Raw genomic sequence first — 25,983 nt, 5'->3', positions numbered from 1 at the left:
ATGGGGGCGAAGTTCTCCCCCTCTCTCGCTAACATTTACATGTGTTGGTGGGAGAGGGGGATTCTCTTCGCCCCCACTAACCCCTTCTCCCCTGGTTTGTTGTGGTATGGCCGCTACATTGATGACCTCCTGTTTATTTGGGGGTCCGATGTGGTGGCCATACAGGGGTTTGAAGAGTTCATGAACTCCAATGAGCTCAACCTCTATTTTACAATCGGCCTGGGGAATAATGTGGTTAATTTCTTGGATCTTACTTTGCGGGGTGACAGTGATACCGGCAATATCATTACATGCACATTTAGAAAATCTACTGCAGTAAATTCCATTCTGCCGGTTCCTGTCACCCCTCACACGTAATAGAGAACTTACCCACAGGAGAAATGATCAGGGCACGCCGCAATTGCTCGCTCGATGAGGATTTTTCGAGCGAAGTGGTTGCTATTAGCAACAGACTCAAGCAACGCGGCTACCCTGAATGGACTATTAAAAAGGCGCACAATATTGCTATTAGAAAGGGTCATTGTGATCTAATAAAAGAAAATACCCATAGCAAGAAAATTCATAGCCTTAGTTCACCTGTGGTCTTTTCTACTCAATTCAGTACTGAGTTCAAAATAATCAGCAACATCATTAAAAAGAATATGCCGATTATACACACAGATTCTGAGTTTCGGACGGCATTGAAGGGGGGCATTAGGTGTGTATCCAGGAGAGCCCCAACTTTGGGCCAGACTTTATCCCCCAGCCTCTTCTCTACCTCTCCGAAAAAAGCTTCTACTTGGCTTAATTGCCAAGGTACATACAATTGTGGATCTAGAAAGTGTATTTGCTGTAATTACATGAACAATTCAGTGTCATTTACATCTACAAGCAACAATAAAATATTTAACATCAGACAATACATCAATTGCAACACAGCTGGAGTTGTATATCTATTTACGTGCCGTGCCTGCAATGTGCAATATGTGGGTTGCACTATCAACCCACTAAAAATTAGAGTACGAAAACATCTATCAGATATTGCACATTTTCAGGCACGACACGTATCAATGGTCAGTAAGCATTGTGCTGAGGTACATGGTGGAAATGCCTCCAGTCTGGTGGTACAAGGTATTGAGAGGGTGGACAAACCACTGAGAGGTGGAAACCTGAGACAGAAGGTGTTGGATCGTGAAATATACTGGATTCTCACCCTTGAGAGTAGGATACCACTAGGTCTGAACAGGAGACTGGATACGATCTTGCACTATTAAATGAGTTGGTTGTTATGACCGTGGCACTATGATAATCCGAATATTACTATGTATGTCTTAGTTGCTTCACGTTTTCCAGTCACCTGTTCAATATCCTTTTTCATATTTACATAAGTGCACAATAATGATTATAATAACTTTTTTTGTATCTGTTTTTGTCATGAGATTTGACAAACTGCATTTCTTGCTCTGGTAAATAACCGTTCTCCCAGTTCAGCATTGTAATTCTCCAGGTCCTAGTGCTAGTTGTGTATCACCGTCTGATATATTCTTAAAAGGATGGAGTCTGGTTCTCTAGGTTTTGAACCAAACATATACAACTGGTGCATAAGATTTATTTTAACAATGTTTCAATTTTTATATAATGAATTTTGTTATAAGTGTGATGAAATAAAGATATGATACGTACGTTTTAACATTGTTTGTAATTATATGTGCAGGTGGGATGTCACATGATTCGGGGCTTAGCCCCGCCCGGGACACTACCACCCTGCATATATAAACGATCTAAGTGCTTGTAACATGTGTATGACTAAGGCCTTGCTGGCCGAAACGCGTCACGTTACCTGAGTGTCCGATGTTTCCTACGGCAACTATGCAATAAAGCAGCTCAGTTTTACACGTGTGTGCGCTGGACATTCTTCTTCCTTTGCATATATCTGGACCCAGTCCTGGTCCTGTCCGTGCGCTGAAGCCTGGGGTAGAGCTGGTTCGACTTGTTTGTACCTTCTTTATTCTGTAGGTCCATACGATTAAAATGATACCCTACTTATATAGGTTTGATTTCGTCGTACTTCTGGAAAAAATCATAACTACATGCAGGAAAATTTATACATTTAAAATTGTCCTTTTCTGACCCCTATAACTTTTTTATTTTTCCATGTACAGGGTGGTTTGAGGGCAATTTTTTTGCACCGTGATCTGAAGTTTTAATCGGTACCATTTTTATTTTGATTGGACTTCTTGATCACTGTTTATTCCTTTTTTTATGGTATGAGAAGTAACCAAAAATACGCTATTTTGGACTTTGGAATTTTTTTGCGTGTACGCCATTGACCGTGCAGTTTAATTAATGAAATATTTTTATAGTTCAGACATTTACGCACGCGGCAATACCACATATGTTTATTTTTATTATGGTTACATATTTTTAATATGGAATTTGGGAAAAGGGGGGTGATTTAAACTTTTAATAAGGAAGGGGTTAATGTGTGTGTTTTTAAACTTTTTTTTTTCCACTTTTAGTCCCCTTAGGGGACTTTTAGGAGGAATCATTAGATTCCTCATACAGATCATTGTGGTTTCATAAAACCACAATGATCTGCGTGCTCTGCGCTCGATTGATAAAGCCTGGCCCTGCCAGGCTTTATCATTCAGAGAGCCGGAACCGCCGCAGCAGGAGAGGTAAACCCTCAGGCTACCTCAGTAGTGGATCGCTCCCCCGCGATCGCGCTGCGGGGGGCGATACACCCCACTGGACCACCAGGGACTGTATACAGGAACCTTTAGATGCCGCTGTCAACTTTGACACCAGCGATCTAAAGGGTTAATAGCCGGCCGCGGCGATCGCCGCATGTCGGCTATTAACGCCGGCCCCCAGCTACAAGAATCAGCTGGGGGCTGGCCGGTATGACGCGGGCTCGAGTCGGGAGCCCGCGTCATACCCCGGTAACGGCCATTGGACGAGTATAGACGTCCATGGTCGTTATCGGGTTAACTTTCTGCCACCAGTTGATTTAAAAGAAAAAAGGTTTTCACCGGAGTACCCCTTTAAGCATACCATGTGTGCAGGGCACGACGGTGTCACGCTGTTCTTCACATGGTTTGCCTTGGCGAAAAGTCTTGGAAACAATGGCCGGTCAGGGCAATGGATGAGCCCTGTGGGGGCTTGTTAGATTTGGTCCTTTGTACCCACACGCTGGGGTCCGGGACACTCAAACTTTGATTTAAATTTCAAATAAAAAAATCTGACAATCCAATGGTCTCCTCATGCTTCAGCCAACTCCATGCTGTGTCATTCAGGCAATATATGGTTTACTGATGCCGCTGCTGGGCCTGGGTCTGGGAAATTCAAATTTTATCATAGGTAGCACCCGCTATCCAAAATCTTGTTCAAAAATTTAAAAAATTGTTATGTTTTATTTTAGGGATTGTGAAGCCCTGGTGTGTACTCGTGCATCAGCTAACTCCAGGCTGTGTCATTCAGGCAATATATGGGTTACTGATGCCGCTGCTGGGCCTGGGTCTGGGAATTAAAATGTTATCATTGGTAGCACCCACTATCCAAAATCTTCGGTTAAAATTTCTAAAATCATCTTTTAATCTTAGTTATTGCAAAGGCCTAGTGCCTACTCATGCTGCCGCCACCTCCGTGCTGTGTCATTCAGCCACTATATGGTCTCCTCATGCTGCCAACACCTCCACGCTATGTCATTCAGTCACTATATGGTCTCCTGACACTGATGCCACCACCAGGCTCTGTCATTGTGCTGCTGTGCGGCAGTGATTCTAAAAGCGATGCCAGTAATCTGCATGTTATTCTGAATAACAGTATTATTTCACTAACCCAGCACACTCCATATGCGTTTTAGAACACAGAAAAGTGTTCTATACCCTATTGAGGCTGTCTGTAGACCAGAAATAGCCTTTTTTAATATAGATTTGCCGTGAAAAAAATGTTTTCGGAAAATTCGACAAATCGGCCGAATCGAATTTTTGAAAAGTTTGCTCATCTCTAGATAGAATAATTGAGCATTTTCGCTCCAAATGTACTGGGAGTGGAGCTACTAGACGTATTGAGCAATCAGACATGTTCATTCAGGAGGTCCCTCCGTTTTGAAATTTGCTGGCACAGAAACGGTGGAAGTGTCGCACAGAGGCGGAGACAGGCACTGCATGTTAATGCAATCTGAAGCTCAATGTGTAATAAGGTTAGACACAATGGGGCCTCTCGGCTTCAATGATAAGAATGAATTAGGCATATTTTTGTAAGATTCATTAACCCCTTAAAGGGGTACTTCCATTGAAAACTTTTTATTTAAATCAACTTGTGCCAGAAAGTTAAACAGAATTGTAAATTACTTCTATTAAAAACATCTTAATCCTTCCAGTACTTATTAGCTGCTGAAAACTACAGAGGAAATGGTTTTCTTTTTGGAACACAGAGCTCTCTGCTGACATCTCTGTCCATTTTAGGAACTGTCCAGAGCAGCATATGTTTGCTATGGGGATTTTCTCCTACTCTGGACAGTTCTTAAAATGGACAGATATGTCAGCAGAGAGCACTGTGGTCATGATGTCAGCAGAGAGCTTTGTGTTCCAAAAAGAAAACCATTTCCTCTGTAGTATTCAACAGCTGATAAGTACTGGAAGGATTAAGATTTTTAATAGAAGTAATTTACAAATCTTTTTACATTTCTGGCACCAGTTGATTTAAAAAAAAAAAAAAAGTTTTCCACTGGAGTACCCCTTTAAGTACTGAGCGTTTTTTCCGTTTTTGCACTTTAGTTTTTTCCTCCTTACCTTTTAAAAATCATAACCCTTTCAATTTTGCACCTAATAATCCATATGATAGCTTATTTTTTGCACCACCAATTTTACTTTGTAATGACATAAATCTTTTTACCCAAAAGTCTACGGCGAAACCAAAAAAAACATATAATTGTGTGACAAAATTGAAGAAAAACGCAATTTTGTAAATTTTGGGGGCTTGCGTTTCTTCACAGTACATTTTTCAGTAAAAATGACACCTTCTCTTTATTTTGTAGGTCTATATGATTAAAATGATACCCTACTTATTTAGGTTTGATTTTATCTAACTTCTGGAAAAAATCATAACTACATGCACGGATATTAATACGTTTAAAATTGTCATCTTCTGACTCCTATAACTTTTTTATTTTTCTGCATACGGGGCGGTATGAGGGCTCATATTTTGCGCTGTGATCTGAAATTTTTAGCTGTACCATTTTTGTATTTATCTGACTTTTTGACCGATTTTTATAAATTTTTCATGATATAAAAAGTGACCAAAAATACGCTATTTTGGACTTTGGAATTTTTTTGCTTGTACGCAATTGACCGTGCAGTTTAATTAATTATATATTTTTATAGTTCGGACATTTACACATGCGGCGATACCACATATGTTTATTTTTATTATGGTTAGATATTTTTTATATGGAATTTGGGAAAAAGGGGGTGATTAAATTTTTTAATAAGGAAGGGGATAATGGGTGTTTCAAAAGATTGGAAATTAGCAAATGTTGTCCCCATGCATAAGAAAGGTAGTAGGGAGGAAACAACCAACTATAAGCCAGTAAGCCTGGCATCAATAGTGAGGAAATTAATAAAAACCATACTAAAGAATAGGATTTACTATTTACTAGTGGGAACCATACTAAATCCCATTGATTTCAAGATGAAAAACATGGATTTACTTCTGGGGGAGATAATGTCAAACTAATCTTATTGATTTTAATAGATGGTGGAGGTGCAGTAGACATTGCTTATCTAGATTTTAGTAAGGCTTTTGATACTGTCCCACATAAAAGACTTATCAATAAACTGCAGTCATCGAGCTTGGACTCCCATATTGTTGAATGGATTAGGCAGTGGCTTAGGGACAGACAACAGAGGTTGTAGTTAATGGAGTTTATTCAGAGCAAGGTCTTGTTACCGGTGGGGACCTCAGGGATCTGTACTGTGACCCATTTTATTTAACCCCTTAACGACAATGGACGTAAATGTATGTCATGGTGCCGTGGTACTTAATGCACCTTGACGTACATTTACCCTTTGCCATGACTGCGAGCACCGGATCGGTGTTCGGGTCATGTGCGGCAGATCCCGGCTGCTATCAGCAGTCAGGGACCCGCTGATAATAGCAGACATTCGCGATCGCGCGGATGTCCACCATTAACCCCTCAGATGCCATGATCAATACAGATCACGGCATCTGCGGCAGTGGGGTACTTTAAATGGATGATCGGATCACCCGCAGCGCTGCCGCAGGGATCCGATCATCCAGCATGGCGGCCGGAGGTCCCCTCACCTGGCTCTGGACGTCTCCTGGGGTCTTCTGCTCTGGTCTGAGATTGAGCAAACCAGAGCAGTAGATCGCCAATAATGCTGATCAGTGCTATGCCCTATGCATAGCACTGAACAGTATTAGCAATCAAATTATTTCTATAAATAGTCACCTATGGGGACCATTAACCCCTTAAGGACCAGGGCTTTTTCCGTTTTTGCACTTTAATTTTTTCCTCCCTACCTTAAAAAATTTCTAACTCTTTAAATTTTGCACCTAAAAATTCATTTTATGGCTTATTTTTTGCACCACCAATTCTACTTTGTAATGACACAGTCATTTTACCCAAAAATCTATGACGAAACAGAAAAAAAAAAATTGTGCGACAAAATTGAAGAAAAAACACCATTTTGTAACTTTTGGGGACTTCCGTTTCTACACAGTAAATTTTTCGGTAAAATGACACCTTATCTTTATTTAATAGGTCCATTAGATTAAAATGATACCCTTCTTAAATAGCTTTGATTTTGTCATACTTCTGGAAAAAATCATAACATCATGCAGGGAAATTTATACGTTTAAAATTGTCATCTTCTGACCTCTTCTGGGCTAATTTTTAGCAACGTGGTCTGTAGTTTTTAGCCGTATCATTTTTTTATTGATCGGACTTTTTGATCGCTTTTTATAAAAAAAAAATTCACTATATAAAAGGTGACCAAAAATACACTATTTTGGACTTTGGAATTTTTTTTACACGTATGCCATTGACCGTGCGGTTTAATTAACAATATATTTTTTATAATTCGGACATTTCCACACGCTGCGATACCACATATGTTAAATTTTTTTTATTTACACAGTTTTTTTTTTTTTATGGGAAAAGGGGGTGATTCAAACTTTTATTAGGGAAGGGGTTAAATGATCTTTATTCCCTTTTTTCACTTTTTTTTTTACAATATTATAGCTGCACACACTGATCTTTTACATTGATCAATGATTTCTCATAGGAAAGCATTGATCAATGATTCTGCCTGGATCTCAGGCACTGAGCAGTCATTCGGCAATCGGACAGCGAGGAGGAAGGTAGGGGCCCTCCTGCTGTCCTACAGCAGTTTGTGATGCCGCGATTTCACTGCGGCGATCCCGAACAGCTCCCTGAGTTGAACGCCGCGTCTAAAGGGTTAATAGCGCATGGCACCGCGATCAGTGCTGCGCGCTATTAGCCACGGGTCCCGACCTTTGTTAGAGGCTGGGCCTGACCCGCTATGATGCGGGGCCACGCCGTGGCCCCTGCGTTATAGTAAGGGAGAGGACTCGGGACATACCGGTACATCCTTGGTCCTTAAGGGGTTAAAGTAAAAAAAAAAAAAAAAAAGTAAAACAAAATCCCCTCCCCTAATAAAAACGTAAATCATCTGTTTTTCCCATTTTACCCCCAAAAAGCATATAACAATTAATTAATAAACATATTTGGTATCGCCACATGCATAAAAGTCTGAACTGATCAAAAAATATTGTTAATTATCCCGTTTGGTGAACGGCGTAAACGTAATAAAAAAAAATCGCTGCTTTTTTGTACCATTTTATTCCCCCCAAAAAATTATAAAAAATTGATAAAAACTAAAATATAAGCAAAAGTGTTACCGATAAAAACTACAGATCACGGCACTTGAGCCCTCATACCGCTGCTTATACGGAAAAATTAGAAAGTTATAGGTGGTCAAAATTTCAAACATACTAATTTTGTTAAAATAGTTTGAGTTTTTTTTTAAAGCGGTACAATTATAAAAAATTATAAAAAGACATATAACATGGGTATCATTTTAATCTTATTGACCCACAGAATAAAGAAAACATGTCATTTTTACTGTAAAACCATGTCATTTTTTAAAGTTTTTTCTCAGCGTGAAAACAAAACCTTCTAGCAGTACCGCTACATTTTGACCTTGTTTCTTCTTTCTGGCATACGGTCGCAGCACCGTGGACTACTTGACTATTTCATACATCTCTACGGTCGCCGTACCGTGAGCAATTGACTTGGCTGTTATACCTTGCGGTCGCAGCATCGGGTTCATTTACCTACTATTGCACATTGTATAACTATTTAGTGCTTTTCATCTACTGACCTTGTTATGAATTACATTTACGAATTATTTTAACTGTTTTACATGCATTGGAAAGTATAAGCGCTAGGGCCCAGCGTTATCCCTGCTTTCTATTATTAAATTACAAATAAATTACGCTTTTATCTATCCAAGTAAGAGCCTTTTCTTTTATTTGCACCATCCTCTATCTCTCTTTCACTATCCCCCTTTCCACTTTCTCCTTTAATCATTTCCTTCTCCCCTATACTTTTCTCTCCCATATACACCGATCAATATACACACACATCCTGCAGTTTATACAGAAACACCTATCATCACAAATATTCATTATATACATGCATATTCTCCAATTTATACAGTAACACTTACCATCACCCTCTCCAATCATTCACAAACACCTATCAAGATACTTTTCTCCCCCATACTTTTCCCTCTCTCCCATATACACCGATCATTATATACAGATTCTCCAGTTTATACAGGAACACCTATCACCCTCTTTAATTATTCATTATATATATATATACCCTCAAGTTTATACAAACACCTATCATCACCCTCTTTAATTATTTATAAACACCACTATCATCATTACATATTCACAGACAAAATCATATAACACATTTCCATCACACTCAAGACCTTGAGAACCAGTCACCCCCATTTACCTTTACAAATTTTCTGTTTAATCAGGGTATACAGGAGATTATACCCAGACTGAAGTTCTCGGTCACCACACCAGATTGAGTACATCTCACACTTCCTTAATCTTTTTCAATTTATTTTTTTGGTTGTGCCGTACATTTTATAGTAAAATAAGGGATATCATTACAAAGTAAAATTGGTGATGCAAAAAGCACGACCTCATATGGGTCTGTGGATGGAAATATAAAAGAGTTTCGATTTTTAGAAGGCGAGGAGGAAAAAACGAAAATGCAAAAATAAAATTGGCCTGGTCCTTAAGGGGTTAATACCTTTATTAGTGATATTGCAGAAGGTCTTGATGGTAAGGTATTTGTCTTTTTGCTAATAACACAAAGATTTGTGACAGGATTGATGTTCCTAGAGGGATACACCAAATGGAAAAAGATTTGGTTAAATTAGATGAATGGTTTGAACTTTGGCAACTAAAATTTAATGTGGATAAGGGCAAGATAATGTACATTGGGCATAAAAACCCTCGGGCAGAATATAGAATATGTCATACAGTCCTAACCTCAGTATCTGGGGAAAGAGATTTAGGGGTCATTATTTCAGAAGACTTAATGGACAACTGTAACCTGTGTGCTCCCGCACTATCCACAGGTACTGATGGATAGTGCGGGAGACGCTGATTACAATGAGGCCTACCTTGCCCAGATCTGCCCAGCCGCAATCGTAGTTTTATTTTATGCGGAAATCTGTCTGTAACTGGCACGGGCGGGGCTTCTTAACTGGCACTGACGTCAGCGCCGCTTATGAATATTCATCCCCCCTCCCTCCAGTTAGGAGCAGCGAAGAGAGGGAGAGCTGGAGGGAGGGGGGATGAATATTCATAAGCGGCGCTGACGTCAGTGCCAGTTAAGCTGCAGAAGCCCCGCCCGTGCCAGTTACTGCAAGATATACAAATAGAATAAAACTACAATTGCGGGCGAACGGCCGGGCGGATCATGGCAAGGTAGGGCTCATTGGAATCAGCATCTCCCGCACTATCCATCAGTACCTGTGGATAGTGCGGAAGAAAACATGTGACTGTTTTCCTTTAAAGGTAGGCAGACATTGTCATAGAGCAGCAGGAAATGCTAGCAGAATGCTTGGATATATAGGGAGAGAATAAAATTTTATTTTTTAGATTACTCCGTATCAAAAGTAAGGTTTCACAAGACATAGCAGTAACAAGAGAAAAAAGTTAAGTAACCATGCAAGCACTAAATGTTCTAACTCTGTCACAAAATGCATTTTCTATAAACTATCTCAAAGGGTTAAGTTGTGTCCAGGAGTGTGAGCATATAGTCCAAAAGGAGTGTAGGAACTTCAGTAATAAGCCAATCATATGAGCCAATGTGATTAAAGCTAAGCAACCTAGAGATTTACACCAATCACTGGAGCACACTGATCAGCTTAAAGGGGTACTCCCGTGGAAAACTTCTTTTTTTAAATCAACTGGTGCCAGAAAGTTAAACAGATTTGTAAATTACTATAAAATGCTACAGAGGAAATGGTTTTCTTTTTGGAATACAGAGCTCTTTGCTGACATCATGACCACAGTGCTCTCTGCTGACATTTCTGTCCATATTAAGAACTGTCCAGAGTAGGAGAAAATCCTCATAGCAAACATATGCTGCTCTGGACAGTTCCTAAAATGGACAGAGATGTCAGCAGAGAGCACTGTGTTCCAAAAAGAAAACCATTTCCTCTGTAGTATACAGACCCTAAGAAGTAATTTACAATTCTGTTTAACTTTCTGGCACCAGTTGATTTAACAATAAAAGTTTTCCAAGGGAGTACCCCTTTAAAACCAAAGCCAACTGTGTACAAGGTAGCACAGAAAGCACACAGAGAAGTCTGAAAGGTGTGAATTGCTCTTTCTGCTTTACCACAATTATCAGTCCTTTGGAAACTTACTTTGTGGACCATAGTAAAAGAATTAACAACCCTTGTATGTTAACTTCCCTTAGTTCCATGTTATCATGTTTCACTTTAAATGTATTATCTTTTTTTCGAGAGGGGGCGTGATAGGTATCACGCCCCCTCCCGTAGGCTTGCATTGAGGGGCGGAGTGTGACGTCACACGGGGGCGGAGGCGTGACATCACACGCCGCCGGCCCTGCGGTCGACCGTAATCAGACCCGGAGCGAACACGCATCGGGGACTGATTACAAATGGGGTGCCGCGTGCATGATCGCGGGCGTCCCCAGCTGCAGGACTCCCGCGATCAGGCATCTTACCCCCTATCCTTTGGATAGGGGATAAGATAAGTAACCCCCTTAGTACCCCTTTAAAATTATATCCACTCACAAGGCCCAGATAATAAAAATGATACCAAAAATAAATGAGCTTTGAGGTTTTACTAGATCAAGGATAAAAGCACTTAATACAACTCACAAAATAACCAACGGGCCAAGATGTTATGCTAAATCGGTGATGCATAAAATATATATAATATGACAAATATCTGCAATGAAGGGCATTGTAGTAGTAATAAAATCCACAATTATATGGTTTGCAGTAATGATAACCCATATTACAACTGTAGCCACAGTAATAATGCAAAAAAAAACAACATATTAAATGTTTATTAGGTAAACTAAAATCTGTACTTTGGGTGCAATGGTACTAATGGGGTTGTAGTAATATTACCCCTGTAGTCTAGAGTAAATTCACTTGTAGCATTGAGGTTTGTAGTCATCTTTAGCTCTTATACAGACTCTAAGGGGTACATTTATCATTTGCAGTGTTTTTTTTTATTACTTTTTTTAAAGTAGTTTTTGCACAGCATATACAAAAATATGCTTGCTTCTTGATAAGTTTTGCATGAAACTGTATGTAAATGCTGTAAAAAAAAGAGAGAAAAAAATTGCAAACGATAAATTCCCCCCTTTACATTTGGGTTGTGTGTTTAAATACAAATGCACCTAAATGCACCTCCTTTCCCTCTCGCCATAAATATGGTCACCGTTAGTTCCCCTGCATATAGTTAGATAATCATACCGTGGAGTCTGTAGTCATGAAAAGGAATCGTTCTAGCTTGCGTAAGTCAGTCCTCAGAAGCAGTCTTAGCTGTGCTTTATATTGTAGTAAATTTTCAGATGTGCAGGATAAAAGCCATTAGTATAGGCTGCTGCTTAGTGAACAGATGACCACTATGCTGAGAATGGGACCTAGTATCTAGCAGGGAGGTTAAGGATTGAGCATGCATTCAGTTCAGTTGGTCATTGATTTACACTTTTATATACACTTGGAACAGCAGGTGGCATCATTCTGTTTAAGTAAATGTAATAACTCAATAACTGCAGGAAAATAGCAAAAGTTGTTATTCTTGCTGGATCTGTACAATAAATAAATATATTTACTGGGGCCTGATTAGGGACCAACACACAGTAAATAACTGTCAAATAGTTGTCTGGCTAGCGGGTATATTTTCCCTATAAGGCTAAGTTTCCACTTTGGTTTTTGAGCCAAAGCCAGAAGTGTATTCTAAAGGAATAGGACATATAAAGGAAGGACTTATATTTCTCTTCCCTTATGGATCCACTTCTGACTTTGGCTCAAAAACTGCAGTGGCAATTTTCAAAAAACTGCCAGAAAAAAAACAAGTGGAAACTTAGCCTAAACATGCATGCTTGGCAAATAGATCTAGCAGTGGCTTTCTTGAAAACAAAATATTGTTAACATCAAATGTGCTTGATTCTTTTTGTTGTTCTTGGAGAGTCTGGTAGCGCCATACAAATTTATACCCTTGGCCAATCAGTCATGTATGGACATGAAAAATGGGAAGTCCTGCACTCACCTGCAACCTTTGTTCCTGCCTATTGTGTATCCTCCCTAAGGGATGATCCAAAACCTGTGAACACGGTCCCTACCTAACTAAAGTGCTGAGATGTCAAGTCAAAATAACAAACTACAGAAACACAGTAACGGGTCAGGGGAAACAGTCAGGGGTAGCAGAGGTATACAAACACACAAACTAATACAGGACAAGAGAGATGATGAATGAATAAATAAATAAATAAATACGCAAAGGGTTAACCAGGAAACACAGCCAAAGTCAGAATGCCAGAATACAGGATACAATTTAGGTAATGCTTGCTACAGAAATTACTTCTTTCACAGGCAAGGTGTATTAGCAGACTGCATGCTTAAATAGGCAAGCTGCAAGGAGTGGACTGAAAGACGACACAGAATTGGCCAGAGAAAAAACAGCCAGGGCATAGCCACAGCAACCACAAGCTTTGCCAAAAACTAAAAAGGTTTAACCCATCGGACAAAACTGAGTTGAGTCAATACACAATCCCACAAATCCCTCAAAATTCAGGGTCTTGGAAGAGTTTTTTCTTATGTGCATAGGCATCTTTTAACTTTACCGAGGGCCCCAACTACCAATGAGAGGACCATACCTAGATTTGTACACTGTTAAACTTAAATTTCATCATACATTACCAAATGTAACTGTTATTTATTTACTTCAGGTAAGCGCTGGAAGAACAACTGAGATTGAATGCAAAAAGAATGGCAGAAGCTGTAGCCAAAGTAGCCAGAAGGGTAAATGAGGTGGTGGAGAATGGAGGCCACCATTTAGGTAAGTTCAGTATTTATTCTTGTATTTAATAAATAAATAAAATAAATATATGAATGTTTGCACTTAATAATGCAGGCAATTTATCCCTATACTGCTTTCCAAAGCGTCACATAAAAAACCCTTTCCCTGTGAGACTCAGTAGCATGAATAAGAGCATTTACAGTTCATTCGGGAAAGGGACCGAACATAGTAACAATTAGATTACATTCAGCCAATTCAAGTTTATGGGCTCTCCGGATACATGCTGGGTCGTACCTCGGCATCCTATTCTGACAAGTTTCCCACTTACAGCCTCAGGACATGATGGGAATGGGACATAACTTTCTGTACCTGTATGTAATTTTGTGTTAAGAATGCTGTACATTGTGATCATTCAGATTTCTACAATCCCAACCATGTATCTTTTTACATGCCATCTGCTGCAAAACAACAGACACTAGACAGAAACCCAACGAACTACATTCAAAATCAATGGGACCCATTAGGACACGTAGTGTCTGTGATGCATTGGACCATCCAGCTCAGTTGTTTGTCTCTGTAACAATACAAAAAGCAAATAAAACCTTCAGGGGTCTTGTGGTTTAAATCCTGGAGCCAGTGTCGGGAGCTTGTGATGTCATGGCCCCTCCCCCTCATGATGTCACACCCGCCCCCTCAATGCAAGTCTATGGGAGGGGGCGTGATGGCTGTCTCACCCCCTCCCAGAGACTTGCATTGAGGGGGCGTGGCATCATAAGGAGGCAGGGCTATGATGTCATAAGCTTCTGGCGCCGCCTCAAGCGTTCAGAACAGTTTGCTCCAAACGCTGAGCTGCGGAGTACCCCTTTAACCTCATAAGGACCAATGACGTTGTGGAACGTCATGGCACCCTGGGCTTTAAGGACCAATGACGTTCCACAACGTTATGGCGTTTTCCGGTCCCTGCCGCTCGCCGGGCAGAGATCGGAACCGGATAACTGCTGAAATGCTTCAGCAGGCATCCAGGGCAAACGCCGAGGGGGGCCATGTAGGCCCCCCATGTTGGCGATCGCCGCAAATCGCAAGGGAAATTTCGCTTGCGATCTGCGGTGATACCTGGCTAATCGGGTGTCTGGGACCCGACCGCCCGGTAATTTTGCATGATCCCGGCTGTCACAGACAGCCAGGACCATGCTAAAGTATAGGAGCAAGGTGGCAAACCTGCCACCTCCTCCTATACCCTGCGATCCGTCGGTTAGTTCACCGACCAATCGCAGGGGGGGGGGCGTTGCGGTTACTTCCTCCCGCCCTGCCCGGTCCCTGGAAGTCCGGAGAGGACGGGAGGAAGATCGGAGGATGCGGCGGGGGACGGGGGAGTGCTGGGGACCGGCCCCGATACTTACCTCGTCCCTGAAGACCCGGATCCCGGCGACGAAGACAGCGGCGACAGGTGAGTTCCTCTTCAGCCGCGGTCGGGCCCTTTACAGCAATGCACGTCGCCGTAAAGCGACATGCATTGCTGTATTGGGACCCTGTATACTACAACTCCCAGCATGCCCAGACAGCCCTTGGCGTCTGGGCATGCTGGGAGTTGCAGTTTTGCAACATCTGGAGGTCCGCAGTTTTGGGACCACTATGCCCTTCCAGATGTTGCAAAACTACACATCCTCAGCATGCCCTTACTGTCCAGGCATGCTGGGAGTTGTAGTTCTGTAACATCTGGCCCTTCAGATGTTGCAGAACTACAACTCCCAGCATGCCTGGACAGTTTTGGCATACTGGGAGTTGTAGTTTTGCAACATCTGGAAGGGCACAGATTGGGAACCACTGTATTAGTGGTCTGCAAACTGTAGTCCTCCAGATGTTGCAAAACTACAACTCCAAGCATGCTGGGAGTTGTAGTTCGGCAACATCTGGCTCTAAAGATGTTGCCGAACTACTACTTCCAGCATGCCTGAGAATGCTGGGAGTTGTGGTTTTGCAACAACTGGAGGCACACTGGTTGGGAAACATTGTCTGTTTCCTAACTCAGTGTTTCCCAACCCGTGTGCCTCCAGCTGTTGCAAATTTATAACTGCCAGCATGCACTGATAGACTGTGCATGCTGGGAGTTGTAGTTTAGCAACAGCTGGAGGTCCCCCCCTGTGAATGTACAGGGTACATTCACATGGGCAGGGGGCTTACAGTGAGTATCAGGCTTCAAGTTTGCGATGCAGCAAATTTTGCGCGGCAGCTCAAATTCGCAGCGGGAAACTCGCTGTAATCCCCCGCCCGTGTGACTGTATCCTAAAAACACTACACTACACTACACTAACATAAAATAAAATAAAATAAAAAGTAAAAACCACTACATATACACATACCCCTACACAGCCCCCCTCTCCTCCCCAATAAAAATGAAAAACGTCTGGTACGCCACTGTTTTCAAAATGGAGCCTCCAGCTGTTGCAAAACAACAACTCCCAGTATTGCCGGACAGCCGTTGACTTTCCAGGCATACTGGGAGTTTTGCAACAGCTGGAGGCACCCTGTTTGGGAATCATTGGCGTAGAATACCCCTATTTCCACCCCTATGCAAATCCCTAATTCAGGCCTCAAATGCGCATGGAGCTCTCACTTTGGAGCCCTGTCGTATTTCAAGGCAACAGTTTAGGGTCACATCTGGGGTATCGCCGTACCCGGTAGAAGTTGCACTACAAATTTTGGGGGGCTTTTTCTCCTTTCACCCCTTATGAAAAGGTGAAGTTGGGGTCTACACCAGCATGTTAGTGTAAAAAAAAAAAATTTTTTACACTAACATGCTGGTGTTGCTCCATACTTTTCATTTTGACAAGAGGTAAAAGGGAAAAACGCCCCCCAAAATTTGTAATGCAATTTTTCCTGACTACGGAGATACCCCATATGTGGGCGCAAAGTGCTGTGGGGGCGCACAACAAGGCCCAGAAGGGAGAGTGCACCATGTACATTTGAGGTGATTTGCACAGGGGTGGCTGATTGTTACAGCGGTTTTGACAAACGCAAAAAAAAAAAAAATAACACATGTGACCCCATTTCAGAAACTACACCCCTCACGGAATGTAATGAGGGGTGCAGTGAGAATTTACACCCCACTGGTGTCTGACAGATCTTTGGAACAGTGGGCTGTGCAAATTAAAAATTTTGTACAGCCCACTGTTCCAAAGATCTGACAGACACCAGTGGGGGGGTAAATGCTCACTGTACCCCTTGTTACGTTCCTCAAGGGGTCTAGTTTCCAAAATGGTATGCCATGTGGGTGTTATTTTGCTGTCCTGGCACCATAGGGGCTACCTAAATGCGACATGCCCCCCGAGCAAAATTTGCTCTCAAAAAGCCAAATATGACTCCTTCTCTTCTGAGCATTGTAGTTCGCCCGTAGTGCGCTTCAGGTCAACTTATGGGGTACCTCCACACTCAGAAGAGATGGGGTTACAAATTTTGGGGGGTATTTTCTGCTATTAACCCTTGCAAAAATGTGAAATTTGGGGGGGAAACACACATTTTAGTGAAAATTTTTTTTTTTTACGTATGCAAAAGTCGTGAAACCCCTGTGGGGTATTAAGGCTCACTTTATTCCTTGTTACGTTTCTCAAGGGCTCTAGTTTCCAAAATGGTATGCCATGTGTTTTTTTTTCCTGTTCTGGCACCATAGGGGCTTCCTAAATGCAACATGCCCCCCAAAAACCATTTCAGAAAAACGTATTCTCCAAAATCCCCTTGTCGCTCCTTCGCTTCTGAGCCCTCTACTGCAGCCGCCGAACACTTTAAATAGACATATGAGGTATGTGCTTAATCGAGAGAAATTGGGCTACAAATATAAGTATACATTTTTTCCTTTTAGCCTTGTAAAAATTCAAAAATTGGGTCTACAAGAACATGCAAGTGTAAAAAATGAAGATTGGAAATTTTCTCCTTCACTTTGCTGCTATTCCTGTGAAACACCTAAAGGGTTAAAATGCTGACTGAATGTAATTTTGAATACATTGGGGGGGGTGCAGTTTTTATAATGGGGTCATTTGTGGGGTATTTCTAAGATGAAGACCCTTCAAATCCACTTCAAACCTGAACTGGTCCCTGAAAAATTGTGATTTTGGAAATTTTGTGAAAAATTGGAAAATTGCTGCTGAACTTTGAAGCCCTCTGATGTCTTCCAAAAGCAAAATCACGTCAATTTTATGATGCAAACATAAAGTGGACATATTGTATATGAAAATGGTCACTGGTATTTTGGAGCAGGGATAAGTATAATTGTATTCTGATTCTTCTGCAGTAATATGGATGACCAGTGTAGAATTGTCAGTTGCACTTCACTGATTCCAACAGAGAAGCTAGCAGCAGTAAGATGGGGTTAGTCCCTGCTCCAATTATAGTGATTGCTCATTAAGAAGAAACACCAACATCCCCATATTTCATCAGCGTACTGGTTTTGTCAAGGGCTTGTAGATAAAGTCCATGACAAAGCTGGTACGCCAGCAAAACAGAAGCTGCATGCAGATCTTGAATAGTGCAGGTCGCACCAAATATTTGTATGTGTCTTATCAATGTAATATTCTTCAGGTTATGCATTTGTGTCTGGCTGCATGTAACAGCGTCACTTGCTAATAAAAGAGTTAGTATGATCTTTTTATTTTTTATTATCATCCAAAAACAATGTATATAATTTCAAGTTCAATACAAGAAATTCAAATAATTCAAATAAATTTAAGATGAACCACATCATAACAGCATAAACTTCCTTCTAAACACTTCATATTGCTATTTTTCACAACCAAACTGCAAAAGAAAGACATATGGCTTCTGTACTGTGAGACGCTGCTTGTAGCTTTTGGATGAATAAATGCTAATAAGAATTTTCTTTCAGAAGCTAATTAAATGCATATCTCAGAGCAGTTGCCTACATATGTCTCTGCTAATAGCTACAACTTATGTGATCTCTGACAGAAGAAATTCAGGACATACCAGTCTAGTGCATTCCTAGGGGCTACGTATGCCTAGTAGTTAGATCTCTATGTTTTAAAGAGGACCTGTCAGCACTTCTGATTTGTCCATATAAGTTACATATTTACATTTACAGTCCATCAAGTTCAACCTAAAACCCTACTGTGTTGATCCAGAGGAAGACAAAAAATAAAAATAAAAAACCCTTATGAGGCACATGCCAATTGCACAATGACAGAGGAAATATTTTTTTCCCAACTCTAAAATGGCAATCAGAATGATCCCCTGGATCAACTTTCTATCCCCATAAATCTAGCATCCATAACTTGTAAGGGTGGATTCACACCACAATTTCATTGTACGGCTGCCAGATCTGTGAAATCCTGGTGTGAACCCACCCTAATAGTACTCTGCTCAAAAAAATACAGGGAACACTAAGATAACACATCCTAGATCTGAATGAATGAACTAATCGTATGAAATACTTTCGTCTTTACATAGTTGAATGTGCTGACAACAAAATCCCACAAAAATTATCAATGGAAATCAAATTTATCAACCAATGGAGGTCTGGATATGTAGTCACACTCAAAATCAAAGTTAAAAACCACACTACAGGCTGATCCAACTTTGATGTAATGTCCTTAAAATAAGTCAAAATGAGGCTCAGTAGTGTGTGTGGCCTCCACGTGCCCATATGACCTCCCTACAATGCCTGGGCATGCTCCTGAAGAGGTGGCAGATGGTCTCATGAGCAATGTCCTCCCAGATCTGGACTAAAGTCTGCCAACTCCTGGACAGTCTGTGTGCACCGTGGCCGTGGTGGATGGAGCGAGACATGATGTCCCAGATGCACTCAATCGGATTCAGGTCTGGGGAATGGGCAGGCTAGTCCATAGCATCAATGCCTTCCTCTTGCAGGAACTGCTGACACACTTCAGCCACATGAGGTCTAGCATTGTCTTGCTTTAGGAGGAACCCAGGGCCAACCGCACCAGCATATGATCTCACAAGGGGTCTAAGGATCTCATCTCAGTACCTAGTGGCAGTCAGGCTACCTCTGGCAAGTACATAGAGGGCTGTGCGCCCCCCCAAAGAAATGCCACCCCACACCATTACAGACCCACCGCCAAACCGGTCATGCTGGAGGATGTTGCAGGCAGCAGAACATTCTCCATGGCATCTCCAGACTCTGTCACGTCTGTCACATGTTCTCAGTATGAACCTGCTTTCATTTGTGAAGAGCACAGGGCACCAGTGGTGAATTTGCCAATCTTGGTGTTCTGCACGGTGTTGGACTGTAAGCACAAGCCCCACCTGTGGATGTCTGGCCCTTATACCACCCTCATGGAGTCTGTTTCTGACTGTATGAGTAGACATGCACATTTGTGGCCTGCTGGAGATAATTTTGCAGGGCTCTGGCAGTGCTCCTGCTTGTTGCCCTCCTATGGCCTCCTCCACGTCTCCTGTTGTACTGGCCTGTCTCCTTGTAGTGCCTCCATGCTCTGGACACTACACTGACAAACACAGCAAACCTTCTTGCCACGGCTCGCAGTGATGAGCTGCACTACCTGAGCCACTTGTGTGGGTTGTAGACTCTGTCTCATGCTACCACTAGAGTGAAAGCACCGCCAGCATTCGAAAGTGACCAAAACATCAGCCAGGAAGCAGCTGAGAATTGGTCTGTGATACAGGGGCCGGAGTATCATGAGGTCATGGCCCCGCCACCTCGTGATGTCACACCATGCTCCCTCAATGCAAGTCTATGGTGGGGGGGGGGGGGCAGACCGCGATATCATGAGGGGCGGGGCAGTGTTGTCATAATACTCAAGCCCTTGTATCGTCTGTCATCAGACATGGAGTGAAGTTCGCTCCGTGCAGCAGATGACAGGGGTGCTGCAGGAGATATTGCGGGGGTCCCCAACGGCCGGACCCCCACGATCGGACATCTTATCCCCTATCCTTTGAATAGGGGATAAGATGTCTAGGGTCGGAGTTACCCTTTAAACTCTATAACCTGTCTTACGTCTCCAATCCACCCATTCCCTTAATAACCTTGGTTGCCCTCTTCTGCGCCCTCTCCAGTTCAGCCACATCCTTCTTATATGGATGGGGCCCAAAGTTGGACACAAGCTTTGTTCCTGTCATGGGCCTCTATGCTAAGCATCCTATGACTTGGTAGTAGCTGCCTGGCGTTGGTCACTAAAGTAGAGTTTACTGTCCACCAGTAACCCCAAGTCTTTTTCGGTAGCAGTTTTGCCATTTCTCTGCCCCAAGCAGCCACATGGACCACAGGAGACAATAGTCAGGAGTGGAATTTTATTAGAGATTTTTCTAGCCATGCTCTGTGACCTGTGCAGAGATAATTGTGTTGGTAGGGGGAGAGGTTGAGCATTGGATATAACCTATTGTGAAAAGCGTTATCCTCTGTTATCTGTAAATAGGTGTTAACTCCCATTGTTATTTTGTCTGTGCTGATAATGAGGAGAAGGGTGAAAAGGTTTTCTCCAGAACAGGAACTGTCAGATTATTAGGATTTGGTCAGCGGAAAAACTGCAAGATTTCAGGATTATTTCAATATATAGATAAAAAACTAGAAAGTAAAAAAAAAGCATTACCAAAAATTCTCAAGAAATTTTAAAAATAAAACTGTTTTAAATGATAGGTCATGTTCTGTTTTGTTTATCGCTTATATTCTTTCTTTTTACTTTTACAGTGTGTCAGCAAGTTGACCAGTAATAAAACATTAGATGTAATATAAAGCATTCTTTATGCCTGATCAAGCTCAGCTCTGTAGCATCTTGAAAGGCTCGATCTTATAGATAGCTCATACCTGTCCCTGCAGTTTGACAAAATATGAATTTTACTTTAATGTATTTTTTTAAATTAGGAGATGTAGGAGACATTTTGCAAGAGAAAAAAAAATATTTGAACATTTTAATACACTAAGCACTAAGAAATTCTAAATGGGTCACTTCAGAAAAGAACATAAAGTACAAAGTTAGATAAACGTAAGAGAAAGTTTCTATAATACAGTGAAGGCATTAAACCAAATCTGTACGAATTGTAGATAAAACTGTTACTTTGGCGCTACATTTCTAAATCTCAATTTTCTTTTTACATAACGAGCTTTAAAAATACTATTCACTTGAACACATAAAGAAGAATACGTCCGGCACTTGAGGTTTTCAGGTAAAACAAGGCTTGCTTTATTAAAGTCACGGACAACTGTCTCATACAGAGAAATATGTCTGATGAGTTTCGCACCTAGGTGCTTAATCCTAGACTAAAATGATACAAGCCACACTTGTTAAAATACGTGAGAGAAAGGTCACATGACCCATTACATTAGTTAAGATGCAAAGGCAGTACAAAAACCTGGAATGGAGATGTTCGTTATAGCTTCCTGGGTAGCCGTTCACATTTGTGTTAAGGGCAACTACCGCACTAGAGAAAATCATCATCAAATACTACAAGCTCTATATCCTGCAAGTCGCAACAGCCATATCCTCCTCAGTGTCAAATGGACACAATCAAATAACAGTTTCTTTCCTGGAAAGAAAAAATAAGTAAAAGGGGGGGGGGGGGGGGGGGGGAAAGAAACCAAAAAAGCATTAAAGAGAGATTCACTTGAACAGGACAACTGTGCAGTACCCTGCATCATGGCAATGCGGGTACGAGTAGCAATAAACACTAAGGCTATGTTTACAATATGAACGCATGGAAAATTTCCATACGGACCCTCCCCCGACATTGGGGCTCTGGCAGAACATTCCGGTGCTAGGATCACTCAGAAATGCTCGTCTCATATAGGGCATTGCAATTCTGTGCGGACTCCGGAATTGGGATTCTATGTATAGAAATTCCGTCATGTGCACAAAACTGCAGAATCCCATTGATATCAATGGGACTCTGCTGCTGCTGCGGAATCTCTGTGCAAAATTCCTCACTAGAATTCCATAGAATTTCCATTAGAAATTCCATCGTGTGGACATACCGTAAAGGTACCCATGGAAAGGCCATCAATATTACACATGATAGAGCATTAATGTCCAATCTAATGAGCAGGAACCACCCTCTAGATGACGGTATCATATCCACAGAAACTGATGGGGATTACAGGTCAGTGTTCCAATTATATGTAATTTATAGGAAAATGCAGTTCAATATGCAGGCATCATGTTATACAGCAGGAGGAGCTGAGTAGATTGATATATATATATATATATATATATATATATTTATGGAAAAATTAAGATTAAATATAGCTTGTATATAATTAATCAAAAAGAGTCAATGGGCGTTCCTATTCAGAAATTCAGAGCCATCCTAGCTGTCAGTTCCTGATTAGGACTACTGATTAGGACTACTCACTGGACTCCCTAAGCCTAGAATGACTAGCCCAGAAATTACTAGCTATGCAATAGCTTTTCCCAAAAATATGTATATTAATCTGATCAATCCCTTCTGCTCTATAACAAGATGACCACAGATGGAACAGTATATATAATGTGACAGGTTCCCTTTTACATGTCTGTTGTCACGATGCCGGCTGGCAGGTAGTGGATCCTCTGTGCCAGAGAGGGATGGCGAGGACCGCGCTAGTGGACCGGTTCTAAGCCACTACAGGTTTTCACCAGAGCCCGCCGCAAAGCGGGATGGTCTTGCTGCGGCGGTAGTGACCAGGTCGTATCCACTAGCAACGGCTCACCTCTCTGGCTGCTGAAGATAGGCGAGGTACAAGGGAGTAGGCAGAAGCAAAGTCGGACGTAGCAGAAGGTCGGGGGCAGGCGGCAAGATTCGTAGTCAGGGGAGATAGCAGGAGTTCTGGTACACTGGCTTTTAAACACACAAAAACGCTTTCACAAGGCACGATGGCAACAAGATCCGGCAAGGGAGTGCAAGGGAGGAGACTAGATATAGCCAGGGAACAGGTGGGAACCAATTAAGCTAATTGGGCCAGGCACCAATCATTGGTGCACTGGCCCTTTAAGTCTCAGGGAGCTGGCGCGCGCGCGCCCTAGAGAGCGGAGCCGCGCGCGCCAGCACATGACCGCAGGAGACGGGAACGGGTAAGTGACCTGGGATGCGATTCGCGAGCGGGCGCGTCCCGCTGTGCGAATCGCATCCCCAACGGCCATGACAGAGCAGCGCTCCCGGTCAGCGGGACTGACCGGGAAGCTGCAGGGAGAAAGACGCCGTGAGCGCTCCGGGGAGGAGCGGGGACCCGGAGCGCTAGGCATAACAGTACCCCCCCCCCTTAGGTCTCCCCTTTTTTTTGTCCGGTGACTGCCTCCCCTGGGATGAGGACACCGGGAAGGAATGGATGGTTTCCTCAATGGCAGGCAGTACAGCAGGAGTAGGAATGGGGAGGGAGGGCAGAGGGCGAGACCTGGCACGGGGCAGTGTGACACCAGGACGAGGGCCATGAGGGGACACAGAGGTTTGCCTGATGGGACTGGGAGGGGGGAAGAGGCATTTCCTGTGGCAGGCAGAGTCCTTAATGACCTTAGGGGGAGCGGATACAGGAGGAACCACAGGATCACGGCAGGGATTACTGGGAACCGGTTGAAGGCAGTCCTTGGAACAAGAGGGACCCCAACTCTTGATCTCCCCAGTGGACCAATCCAGGGTTGGGGAATGGTGTTGAAGCCAGGGTAGTCCAAGGAGAATTTCGGAAGTGCAATTAGGAAGGACAAAAAATTTAATTTCCTCGTGATGAGGTCCGATGCACATTAGGAGGGGCTCCGTGCGGTAACGCACGGTGCAATCCAACCTGGCTCCGTTGACCGCGGAAATGTGGAGTGGCTTGACAAGACGGGTCACCGGAATGCGGAATTTATTCACTAAGGACTCCCGAATAAAATTCCCAGAAGCTCCAGAGTCCAGGCAGGCCACGGCTGAGAGGGGAGAGCTGGCTGAAGTAGAAATCCGAACAGGTACCGTGAGACGTGGAGAAGCCGACTTAGCATCAAGAGACGCCACACCCACGAGAGCTGAGTGCGAGCGTGCGTTTCCCAGGCGTGGAGGACGGATTGGGCAATCCACCAAAAAATGTTCAGTACTGGCACAGTACAGACAAAGATTCTCCTCCTTACGGCGATTCCTCTCTTCCAAGGTCAGGCGAGACCGATCCACTTGCATGGCCTCCTCGGCGGGAGGCCTAGGCGCAGATTGCAGTGGAGACTGTGGGAGAGGTGTCCAGAGATCTAAGTCTTTTTCCTGGCGGAGCTCTTGATGCCTCTCAGAAAAACGCATGTCAATGCGAGTGGCTAGATGAATGAGTTCATGCAGGCTAGCAGGAGTCTCTCGTGCGGCCAGAACATCTTTAATGTTGCTGGATAGGCCTTTTTTAAAGGTCGCGCAGAGAGCCTCATTATTCCAGGATAGTTCAGAAGCAAGAGTACGGAATTGTATGGCGTACTCGCCAACGGAGGAATTACCCTGGACCAGGTTCAGCAGGGCAGTCTCAGCAGAAGAGGCTCGGGCAGGTTCCTCAAAGACACTTCGAATTTCCGAGAAGAAGGAGTGTACAGAGGCAGTGACGGGGTCATTGCGGTCCCAGAGCGGTGTGGCCCATGACAGGGCTTTTCCAGACAGAAGGCTGACTACGAAAGCCACCTTAGACCTTTCAGTAGGAAACTGGTCCGACATCATCTCCAAGTGCAGAGAACATTGCGAAAGGAAGCCACGGCAAAACTTAGAGTCCCCATTAAATTTGTCCGGCAAAGACAGGCGGAGGCTAGGAGTGGCCACTCGCTGCGGAAGGGGTGCAGGAGCTGGCGGAGGAGATGGTTGTTGCTGCTGTAGCTGAGACTGAACTTGCTGTAGCTGTGACTGTTGCTGGTGCACAATGGTGGACACTTCCGACAGCTGGTGGGTTAGATGGGCGATCTGTCGGGCTTGCTGGGCGACCACCGTGGTGATATCTGAGGCAACTGGCAGGGGAACCTCAGCGGGATCCATGGCCGGATCTACTGTCACGATGCCGGCTGGCAGGTAGTGGATCCTCTGTGCCAGAGAGGGATGGCGAGGACCGCGCTAGTGGACCGGTTCTAAGCCACTACAGGTTTTCACCAGAGCCCGCCGCAAAGCGGGATGGTCTTGCTGCGGCGGTAGTGACCAGGTCGTATCCACTAGCAACGGCTCACCTCTCTGGCTGCTGAAGATAGGCGAGGTACAAGGGAGTAGGCAGAAGCAAAGTCGGACGTAGCAGAAGGTCGGGGGCAGGCGGCAAGATTCGTAGTCAGGGGAGATAGCAGGAGTTCTGGTACACTGGCTTTTAAACACACAAAAACGCTTTCACAAGGCACGATGGCAACAAGATCCGGCAAGGGAGTGCAAGGGAGGAGACTAGATATAGCCAGGGAACAGGTGGGAACCAATTAAGCTAATTGGGCCAGG

The 25,983-nt window shown here is 43.1% G+C and overlaps 1 protein-coding gene across 2 annotated transcripts in view; it reads left to right on the top strand.

The window, feature by feature from the left end:
- LRRC20 (leucine rich repeat containing 20) overlaps window positions 1-25,983 on the top strand; it is a 787,843-nt gene that overhangs the window by 65,161 nt on the left and 696,699 nt on the right. For both annotated transcript variants that reach the window (XM_056530493.1, XM_056530494.1), the window contains exon 2: window positions 13,556-13,665. In XM_056530493.1, the coding sequence (XP_056386468.1) occupies window positions 13,596-13,665 (70 nt within the window). In that variant the 5' untranslated portion in view covers window positions 13,556-13,595. The remainder of the gene's footprint in view (window positions 1-13,555; window positions 13,666-25,983) is intronic.

The sequence above is a fragment of the Hyla sarda genome, chromosome 7, assembly GCF_029499605.1.
Source record: "Hyla sarda isolate aHylSar1 chromosome 7, aHylSar1.hap1, whole genome shotgun sequence".
NCBI lineage: Eukaryota > Metazoa > Chordata > Amphibia > Anura > Hylidae > Hyla > Hyla sarda.
The sequence above is the reverse complement of the archived record's forward strand: the minus strand, read 5'-3'. Positions and strand labels throughout refer to the sequence as shown.